Source organism: Plutella xylostella, chromosome 2 (genome assembly GCF_932276165.1).
Source record: "Plutella xylostella chromosome 2, ilPluXylo3.1, whole genome shotgun sequence".
Classification (NCBI taxonomy): domain Eukaryota; kingdom Metazoa; phylum Arthropoda; class Insecta; order Lepidoptera; family Plutellidae; genus Plutella; species Plutella xylostella.
In genome coordinates this window covers 5,081,783-5,093,153 of record NC_063982.1, presented here as the reverse complement: position 1 = coordinate 5,093,153, position 11,371 = coordinate 5,081,783, and the positions used below count along the sequence as shown (strand labels likewise).

Below are 11,371 nucleotides of genomic sequence, written 5' to 3'. Positions count from 1 at the left end.
TAGTGCACGTCAAACCAATCAAAAATCTAAATTATTGTTTAGAAGGTTGGGAATGAGCAACAACCTTCGGTGCGTCTTTGTCCAATCATTTTTTTAATTTGTAGTAGCGGAGGTGGCGCTGCTACTGCTTTTCGTCTGGCGCAGTAACCCGACTTTAAAAATCATTTTGGTATATTTTTTTTGTTATAGTCTGGTATTACCGAAATAATATTTCATTATCTGGGAGTTTTTCTTCATTAAGCAGTTAACACCGAACAATGGCGAAAGGTTGAAGTGTGTCAGTGTCAATTTAATTTCATAATTTTTAATTTAAAAATTAAATAGTTCCGTGGATCTACTGTTTCTTCACATGATTGAAAGTGTAAAGAGACTCAAACTCTACTTGTTCCTCCACACAAATTGCTGGTAAGTCATCGTTTAGTACAAATTTCACCTACTTCAAAAAAGTGAAACTACTCATATTATCATTTTAATTTTCCGAACTTAATACCATGTAAAAGTTGCTTATATTATTCAGGTTTACGAGCTTAACGATCTCAAAATTATTTAAAATACCCCCTTCGTTAGTTGTCGTGAAACTGCTGTTTTTTTTGCGATTCTGAATTGCGTGCGTTTTTTAGCGAAAAACTTGGTGTGCCGTGTTGAATATAGTTTTTATTGATGAATAGCCTCACGATAGTGTAGTTTACTCGTACTTTTATTATTTCCGTTTGTTTATCGTCTTAAACAAGTGTGTTATAGGACATAGCAATTTAATTTAAGCTTGGCCTACTTAAATGTCCCACTTTCTAAGAGCTATAGGCTGTGGCCACTTAAATACATGTTTAAGAGCTTGTCTGTATTGCCAAGTATCTAAAACCACTGAAATTCCTTTCTGTCAAGGAGTTTCTTGCCTATGTTCTTCTCTTAAGACAGATAGAGCCCCTTATCCGAACAGAGAGTACCTAGTTTGTAAAAATTATGTTCATCAGAAAATTTTATATTTATACTATGAATAAAAACATTTGACTTTGACTTCAACACATTATATTGTCTTCTATACTATTGATACATATTATGGTAATAGTATTTTTGACCATGATAAAGACCAGCTAGTATATTTTAGTGCTATGCTAACACAGGCAATCTGGCTAGGCCAGATGTAATGTACATTTTCATCTTTATAATGTAGCCCTGGCCATAGGCTACTCTATTTACATGAGCGCAAAACTCAACTTATTAAACTTTTGGAAATATTTTTAAAAGCTTTTTATCTCTGCAATAAGTTTGCAGTAGTTTAAATACTAAAAAAGTTGCAGATTTGTTAGGCTTGGTAAATAACATACAACTTGAATTGAACAAATTGGCCAGTAGACTGGTCATTATCCAGTAACCACTGCAATGTGGTAGATCTCTAGCTGGCTGGTTTAAGCATTTTCAAAGACTAATGCCTGGATTATGTAAAGCAATAAACATGTGCAGAGTGTTGTGGCTATCATTATCAGAGAGCTTTTGGTCAACTAAACTTCATTCCACAGGGAAAGACATCTGATACAAACAAAAGCTACCCTTATTCTGTCAGATGTCTTTCCCCATGAAATGTGATATAGGCATTTGCAAGCACACATACTACTGATTGATAGAAGAAAAATAGGTGATCCCTTTATGTTACCGTTATATGTGTGGTGCCTTGATCTCACTAGCCAATCCTCACACCACAGCAGCAAAACCTAGTCCAGGTAGACTAATCTATTGTGGGTAAGCCTTTTTAGGTTTACATAATCAAAGGGTTTTACCCATTACAATATACACAATACAATCAATACATTATGTAAACATAACATCAGCTGTAAGAACTATTGAATTATTCTGTTTACATACATTGTTAAGGGGAAGAAGTAAACATTATGATTTAAATATATGATGTATAAAGATGCCCAATGCCCATATTTCGATCATGTGTATTTTTTCAAAATCCCTAATATTGTATTGAATGGATGAATAACAAAGTTGTTTTATGTATACTATAAACTTTATATTTAAAAAATAAAACAGATCTACAGCACAGGGTTAACAAAACTAAATGATTGTATACTTATAAAGTTGTTGTACTTATTGCCAAAATACTATTGTTACAGCCAACCTTTGATGTTTAGAAATACAAGATTTATGAAACAGTATTCTTTAATTTATTATGTTTATCTGTGTATTTTATGTTAAGAGGCAAATCATTTCAAAGTTCCTAATTATGATAACAATTAGCATAATTACTACTCACCGAATCTTTATTTCATAAAACCAAATTAGCTTCGTTTTTTCCACTAATATATTATCTGTGAGCAAACAAAAACAGTATTGAATAAGTGATTTGTTAATGAATTTTGACTGACTTGCTTGTAAAAAGCATATACAGTCAGCAAAAGAAACATGTATGCCACCCGTAAACAGTTTGATTGTGAGATGATTTGATTATGGGTGGATGATAGATGAATCAAGATGAAACATAATATTTTATCATACATATACATATGCACTCACGACTGTAATCCTCGAAGGGGTAGTCAGAGGTGGCTCACAAGCGAGCCACCCACTTTTCGCAGCACATTTGTACTCACGTGATAGGTTGCGAACGATATCGCCATTTTGGAATAAGTACAATGCACTTAGGATACACATCTAGAATCTAGATGTGCAGGTTTCCTCACGATGTTTTCCATCACCGTAAGAGCACGTGGTATTATTGTACTTAAACTCCTTAATTGAAAACACAATAGAAAGAATTCATTGGTACATGCCAGGATTTGAACCCACGGCCTCTCGATTGAGAGGACGAGGCCTTATCCATTACGCCTCCACCGCTCTTTTCTTATTAAGTATTTGCGCTGGGGGGGCAACATATCTCTTTTACAGAATATACATGTGTATTGTGCATGCACTTTGGGGTAATGAGCTAGTGTCCTTAAAGCTTAGATTCGCTTGAAGCGTGTCCACGTGTTTACTACAAACACACTCGAACGCATGACGAGTTGCGCACGGGATATTGTTTTAAAACGACACCTTACGTTTTCCCCTGATAATAATAATTATCATCAGCCAATAATAATCCACTGCTGGACATAGGCCTCTCCCAAGTAGCGCCACTGCACTCGGTCCTTGGCCGTCCTCGTCCAGGCACTACCGGCGACCCGCCTAAGGTCGTCGGCCCATTGGGCAGCAGGGCATCTCACACTGCGTTGGCGTGTTCGTAGTCTTACCTCGAAAACTCGTCTACCCCAACGGTTATCGGTATTTGGGCAGATATTATGACCAGCCCACCTGATGCCCCCTTAAAAATCTTTTTTTTTACTTCGGGTAATTCGGTCACAGTAATTCGGGCTTCAGATTAATTAAGGCGAGATGACTCATAACGGGAAAACCGACTTCCATACTAACAACTTGTGTAAACAAAAAATAGCGCTTCCCCTTAAGTGCGTTTGACGTAAAGCGATTCCCAGATCAGTTAAGAGGCAGGTGTATGTGTATACACTTCCTTCTATTTACAGTACACAATAGAATAATTGTACTGATTAGGAATCGAAGCATGCCCCAAGCTAGATTTTGTTGAGTTTTCATGGCATGGTTTCTTAGATTAACGATATAAGTACAAGATGGAGGGTCAGTGCAAAAGAAACGTGTCCACAAAATAAGAAATTTTTAATTAGTTCGGCTATTAGATTTGTAACTTTATTCATTGGTACAATGGTTATCATTAGGTTGAACTCAAAACGGTTTGACAGTAAACAAAATGCGGACAGTTTTTTTGCTTTTCACTTGTATATGACACACTATCTTGGTCGTATATTGTTCATCTAAGCATAGTTTCGCTCAGATCGCTGAACGGTGCACCGGTTGCTACGCTGTCTAAGGGAGAGGCCCCATTGGTGCGTTGCGTCGTCGCTGCCATATTTTTTGTATGACTGTTTATATTTTTATTTAATCGTTTTTCTATATTTTATATACAAATATGGAGAACAACTTGGTTCTAGAAAGCTCAGTCTAGATTTATTTTTTCCGGGGTCGTTACGAGAACAATTTTATTGCACTCAATTTGTTCAATTGATTGACATCTATTGATCTGTTTGTCTTTCAATGTGATCTTATTACCAAAGGCGTCATTTAGTATTATAGAAGCTATAATAGAGTGTATGACACTCCATAGCTATAGTTAAATACTAGTTGGACAAGCGAACTTCATGCCGTCTCTTACCCTACTCTACCCTACCCTACTTACCTTTTAAACCTTCCCTGGACTTCCACGAATATTTCAAGATCAAAATTAGCCAAATCGGTTCAGCTGTTTTCTAGTTTTATGCAGACTAAGGGACATCAATTCATTTTTATTTATATAGATAGATAAAATAAATTAAACACAACCAAAAAAGTAAACTTAATATTAAAAAATCTCATGAATCTCTTATTCATCACACAATAAGAAAATCTGTGTGATTTTTGCGTAAAAACTACTCGAATGCGTCGCTATATCACGGTGACCTCTAAAAACCGCAAAATGTTACGCAATGTTTACATACACTGTTTAATATTCGATGCTAATATTTACGTCCATTACCCCATTTATCAGGAGAGGCTCGACTTTACAGCGCAATGTTTTAGACGATCGCGAGCAATGAAAAAGTTCCACTGAGAAGAGGTAGGTTGCTGCAAGGACAATCTCTGCAAGTGGGGCTATACGGTTGGTACAGTAAGGGGCAGATAAACCTGACCCCCCTCAGAAGCATTGTTAGTATGAGACGGGGGTCAGGTTTCTTTGCACCTGACCGTACCAACCTATGCGACTGTGGTACCGCCACCCAGACTATGGAACATTTTACTCTCCTGTCCCCTGTGCCCTTCCACCTGCACTCGGGAAGACTTACTCCAGGCCAACCAGAATGCTATCAAATTTGCTTCTTTTTGTTCTGGACAAATTTAATTAGCATGTTCACTGACACGAAAGAAGAAGAAGAAGTGAGAAAAGCACCAAACTACTTAAACGGAAGAAGGTTGCTTAGTGACGTCTACAATATTGAATTACATTAACAGCGCATCAGGATATTACCAAGTAAAATTGGTAATATTTTGTTCAGATTTTAAATTAAATGTTTGAAAATATTGGGATCGTTTGGTGGCGGAATATTGAGAGTGGAATTTTTTCATTGCCGTGAGTGTACTTTAATATTAATTTAATACGTAATCCCGTCTGGAATTACTATTTGTACCACCTCCTAACGTTAACTTACGAGTTTTCCTGTACCTATATTGCCTAAGGGCCTAAAGCATACCAGAGGGTGTCCCACGCTTGCCTAACCGTAGTCGCGAATCTATGTAAAGTTGGTTTCGTCAAATAATTCACGCGTTTTACGTATAAAACATGCGTAGCTGTTGAATTGCATGTTTCGCCATACTGCCTAGCTTGATTACAAAACCACGACCGGTTTAGTAAGATTAACCTTAACTTGTTGATATACTTATCGACACTATGGCTACGATCCCAGTAGGCAAACATTATCAATTTATTGGAAGGCACTGGAAGAGAATGGTATTAGCATAAAGTTCGAATGTGTACAAATCATATCCTGCTAATAGTATAAAGGCGAAAGTGAGTGTGTATGTTTGTTACTTCTCACGTCAAAACGGCTGAACCGATTTTAATGAAATTTGGTATGGAGTTAACTAAGACCCTGGATTAATAGGTAATAGGCTACTTTTTATCGCGGAATTCCCACGGGAAATCTTTTTAAGGCAAAGCGAAGCTCGCGGGAACAGCTAGTTTATTTATAATTGTGCAATTAATTATTCCCACCGCCACGAAAACCTTTTAAGGTGAAGTGAAACTCGCGGGAAATCTGATTGCTTGACTATTTATTGATGACATGTCTTGGCTAAAGTATATGGTTCAAAATTCATCCTTACGGATCTCGAATTAAGAACGGTACAACATGTTCAGCCTAGCGCCATCGCACTTAAATGGTGATTGGTTATAAAGCATCTATTTTTAACATGGCAACAAAACGAGTCTAATGCATCGATTCTTTGTAAAGTCGTTATTGTGGGACTATTATTAGAACACCTCTGTTTTAGAGAGGTCACCGGTTTGACACGTTTTTGGGACATGATCTAAAACTCTCTTTTTTGTTCAACGAAAATGATTTTGGTTTGTCCTTTAGTGATTATGCAATAGATTACGTAACGAAGTATCAAAGGTAGATTTATAAACCTCGCCCAATTATTAGTTATCATAAGAAAAGTATCGCCGCATATATTAATAGGATGCAGGCAGCGCCTACCTAATGTGGCGCTTATATTTATTTCCCAATCTGTTATAATTATTATACTACCCCAGCTATTGATTTGTGAAATAAGTACAAGTATGTGTTAGGTTATAGTTAGATATGTTTATTTAAATTTGGATTAGGTTACACTTGATTGTCTCTGTGTATACAGTAGTTTTATTTAATTTTAAGAGTTATAGGCTTACTTTTATTTCCACACCATAAAGGTTGACTGGAAGAAATCGCGTTTAGGCGATAAGTCCGCCTTTGTATATATATACTTGTATTGTTCTTTCTTGTACTTGTTAACTTTTACTTTAAACTGTGTAATTTGTGTATACATACAATAAAGTGTTTAAATAAATATCTAGCCACCTGTCTAACCGATCTTTCTCCATCTTTCCAGATATCAGCTGTCACACAGCTACATAGCAGTAACCCTGACACAAGGATGCAGGTTTGGGGCGCCCATGGAGAATTCTGCGCGCGGCACCAATGGGAGGTTATAGTGGCCACACTAGCTCTGCTGGCTTGCGCAGCGAGTGTGGAGCGGCATGGCGTCGGCAACGGAGCTGAGAGGTGCGCCGGCTGGGCTAGAGCCTGCCCAGGCCTCGAGGCAGAGTACCAAGCGGCAGACGCAGTCATCATGACCATAGTCCGATGCGCTGCCCTCCTATACGCCTACTACCAAGTGATGAACCTACATAAAATCGCGTCCAAATACCTGCTGATCATAGCTGGCATGTTTTCCACCTTCGCCAGTTTTGTATTCACTTCAGCCTTGGCCAATTTGTTCTGGAGCGAGCTCGCCAGCATAAAGGATGCGCCTTTTCTATTCCTTCTAGTCGCAGATGTGGCTAGAGGGGCGAGGATGGCGCGGGCTGGGTGGGCCGCTGGCGAGGATCAAGGGAAGAGGGTCGGGAAAGCCTTGGCCCTGTTGGGACCTACGGCTACTTTGGACACGCTCCTCGCGATCCTATTGGTCGGAGTTGGAGCGTTGTCTGGGGTACCTCGGTTGGAACATATGTGCACATTTGCCTGCATAGCTTTACTGGTGGATTATGTGGTTTTTGTGTCGTTCTACCCGGCGTGCTTGTCGCTGGTGGCGGATTTCACGTCTGGAAGAAAGGACGCGACGTCTGACCATCCGTTCTCTGAAGTAGCTTTGAAGCCCAACCCTGTGGTGCAGAGAGTTAAGATGATAATGGCAGCGGGACTCCTCTGTGTGCACTTAACCAGCCGATGGCCGTGGAGCAACGATATCTCAAACATTGAGGGTCCCATGAATGACACTTCGACACCTATGGATGGTGAGAACGTCCTTCTAAATTCGTACGTCAAGTGGTTCTCGGTGAGTGCAGACTACATTGTCATAGCCACACTGCTCATTGCTCTCATTATCAAGTTTATTTTCTTCGAAGAACCAAGGAACCTCATTATCGATATGAACGACATGACCGTTAAAGAAGTGACCAAACATAAAAGAGAAAAATCTTCATCGTCCACCAATCTGGCGCCTGGCAGACGACCACTGTTCTCTGTAGGAGACGATGCTAACAGCGAGGTTTCCACGCAAACTGAAGACTCAGTGCCGAACATAGATGATTCTGATTGGCCGGTACTGTCGCCCAGTTCATCTGCCTCCAAACTCAACGCCAAGAAACGACCAATGGCAGAATGCCTCGAAATCTACCGCTCTGAAGGTGGCTGCGTGTCTCTGAGTGACGAAGAAGTGGTGATGCTGGTGGAACAGTCGCACATTCCTCTTCACAGACTTGAATCAGTTCTCGGCGATCCTCTGAGAGGAGTGCGACTGCGCCGCAGAGTCGTGTCAGCACGTTTCCAAACCGAAGATGCCGTCAAACAGCTTCCATACCTGAACTACGATTACAGCAAAGTCCTGAACGCTTGCTGCGAAAACGTCATCGGCTTCATCGGAGTGCCAGTAGGATACGCCGGTCCTTTATACGTCGACGGCAAACCGTACATGATCCCAATGGCTACGACAGAAGGGGCTTTAGTAGCGTCGACCAACAGAGGGGCCAAAGCGATTGGAACGAGAGGAGTGATATCAGTAGTGGAAGATGTCGGCATGACGCGAGCACCCGCTGTCAGATTCCCCAATGTAGTCCGTGCACATGAGGTCAGGCAGTGGCTAGACAACGCGGCTAACTATGCCATCATCAAGGATGCTTTCGACTCCACATCCCGATTTGCAAGACTCCAAGAAGTCCACATAGGAGTTGACGGTGCTACCTTATATCTTCGCTTTAGAGCGACTACAGGTGACGCTATGGGCATGAACATGGTATCCAAGGGTGCTGAAAACGCCCTGAAACTCCTGAAAACCTACTTCCCAGACATGGAAGTTATCAGTCTGTCCGGAAACTACTGTTCGGATAAGAAAGCGGCTGCTATTAACTGGGTGAAAGGCCGAGGTAAAAGAGTGGTTTGCGAAACGACAATCACTAACGAAGCGCTCAGAAATGTCTTCAAAACCGACGCCAGAACTTTGGCCAGATGCAACAAGATCAAGAACCTATCTGGCTCGGCTCTAGCGGGATCTATTGGTGGCAACAACGCACACGCAGCCAACATGGTGACAGCTATATTCATAGCCACAGGGCAAGATCCAGCCCAGAATGTCACAAGCAGCCAATGTTCCACCAGCATGGAACCATGCGGCGAACACGGGGAAGACTTATACGTGACCTGTACCATGCCTTGTCTGGAAGTGGGCACAGTTGGCGGTGGAACAGTCCTGTCAGGCCAAGGGGCTTGTCTCGAGATCTTGGGCGTCAAAGGTGCGGGTAAACGCCCAGCTGAAAATAGCGCTAGGCTAGCTTCTTTGATCTGCGCGACGGTGTTAGCTGGAGAGCTTAGCTTGATGGCTGCTCTGGTCAATTCTGATCTGGTCAAGAGTCACATGCGTCATAACAGATCTACGGTTAATGTTCAACAAGCAACATTCACAGATCCGATTGGTTTCACCTTAACTGTGCCTCAGAAGTTATAACACGAAGCGTTCAGTAGAATGCTGATGGAAGGTTTTGATGTCTCTTGGGGACAGAAGTGGTGTAAGATGGTATCGAATATAGGTGCGTTTCTACTTTTACTGTGAGTAGAGCATGTTGTTTTGTGTGTGTGTTTTAGAAAATGGTGATATTGTTGTTATCTGAAAGGTTTAACGCTTTAGATTTATGTTTTGAGTTTAAATGTTTAAAGTATAACAACAAAAAAATACTGTAAAATTACTCGAAAAATATCAACAATAAATCAGTTATCTGTTACAAGTGAATGCTAAATTTCAATGGATATCAGTGAAACCATAAACTATTCTGGAGGCTTAATATTATAGAGACTATTTATTTTAGGATATTCTTATATGGTGCGGGCTATAGATTTCTTATTATGTCGGGTACTGTAGTACTCGTATGTATTCAGTACCTATACATGAATATACATAAAAAACAGTAATTGTTAATATCATATATCTTGAATCTTGACATTTATACATTTATGGAAAGGAAGGTAATTTGGTATAATATTGTAATGATATTAAATGACACCATTTTTATATTTTCATTAAAATGGATATGTACCTACTGGTCCATATACACACCTAAGTATATTGTTATTTGTTTTGCTTCTAAAGTTAATAAAAAAGTATCGGATTAATAGAGATCATAATATATTATGTTGTTTTTTTTGTTATAGAAATAATAGATGAAGTTATTTGTTTTCGAATGAAACTAATAATTATAGTTGATAACTAGACGAGCTAGCATGTGATTGTCTTATGAAGAACCTATAATAAATTAAGTAATCAATTAAAAAAACATTTGTTTATTGAATTCATTAAACATCCCTAAAACGTATTTGTCTATCAAAAATATTGATGAATTATGCGCAATTCATTCAACACATTTCTTTTATATTCTGTAAAATCAACTAGTCATCTTTTAGCTAAACCAATACCTACCTAATGTTCTTTATATGATTATGAAATAGGTATAAGTACATACTTACCTAAACATCCACAGTACTGTGTATAAGATGTATGTACCTTGACTATCAGTAAATATTTATAAATACGGATTCTAAAACCACTTCCTTTGCGTCCGATTCGCACAATTTACTATTATTATGCGTGTATAATTAACTAATTTAAAATATAATGTGTACTTAATAGTAATAATTTTCAGCTAAGAACGGTAGAGTAAAATCTGTTGCTTTTTATAACAAACTACCTTTTTATGTTTACTGACTTATATTTTATCGAATGTTTTGGAGGGATTCATAGAGATTTAGTTTGATTTAAAATTCTGGTTTGAATGAACTAAAATTTAAAAAAAATATGAAATGGGCTATTAATTTACTAAGTGCATTCAATATTTACCCTACCCTTACTAGCTGAAAAGGAGTATTTTATTTATTGATGATGTAAACTTCTTATGATTAGTTATGATAGTCGAACGAATATTGTTTAGTGTTTATGTAAAATCTTGTGATTAGCTAAAGGGTTTGAAGGTAATTCTGTATTTGAATTTTATTATATTGTAAACAATTATTTATAAAATAAATCGAAAAATTAAAAACATAAGTAAAAAAGTTAAAACTGAGATTCCGATGTAAGTAATATTATATACTTACCTACATTTAATTTTAGATTGTTTTAAGCTAAATAAGCTTAGATGTGTTTAATTCTAAATATTTAATGTTTTACTGCCAATTTATAGCTTTTAGTTACAATAGCAGTATTCTTTTACCTTTATGATTTTGAAGAAAACGCATCATTAAAAAATAATTTCATTAATTAGAAGTTAGTGTTGCTACACTCATGAGCTATCATCTTTATATTGCTTCTACAGCAGGAAATATTGTAAAATGAACGTACTGTTATGAGGTTCGTTCAAAATGCCGCATGCATGTGGGAACAGTGCGACAAACTTATCTGTTCCGGTAAGAGCAAACTAAATTGATTAATATCTCATTACTTACTAATGAATTGTATATTGTTAAAGATTAGATGGGTTTGATAACACCGCAAGGGCGAATTTCTACTATGGGAAATCTTAAAATCT

General features: G+C 38.3%; 1 protein-coding gene across 1 annotated transcript; it reads left to right on the top strand.

Moving 5' to 3' along the window:
• Nucleotides 1-248: 248 nt before the first annotated feature.
• LOC105398578 (3-hydroxy-3-methylglutaryl-coenzyme A reductase) lies at nucleotides 249-9,585 on the top strand. The gene is made up of 2 exons (XM_011570708.3): nucleotides 249-405; nucleotides 6,694-9,585. Exon 2 carries the CDS (start codon nucleotides 6,739-6,741, stop codon nucleotides 9,301-9,303), a length of 2,565 nt encoding a protein of 854 aa, XP_011569010.2. The 5' UTR covers nucleotides 249-405; nucleotides 6,694-6,738; the 3' UTR covers nucleotides 9,304-9,585.
• The last annotated feature ends 1,786 nt before the right edge of the window (nucleotides 9,586-11,371 follow it).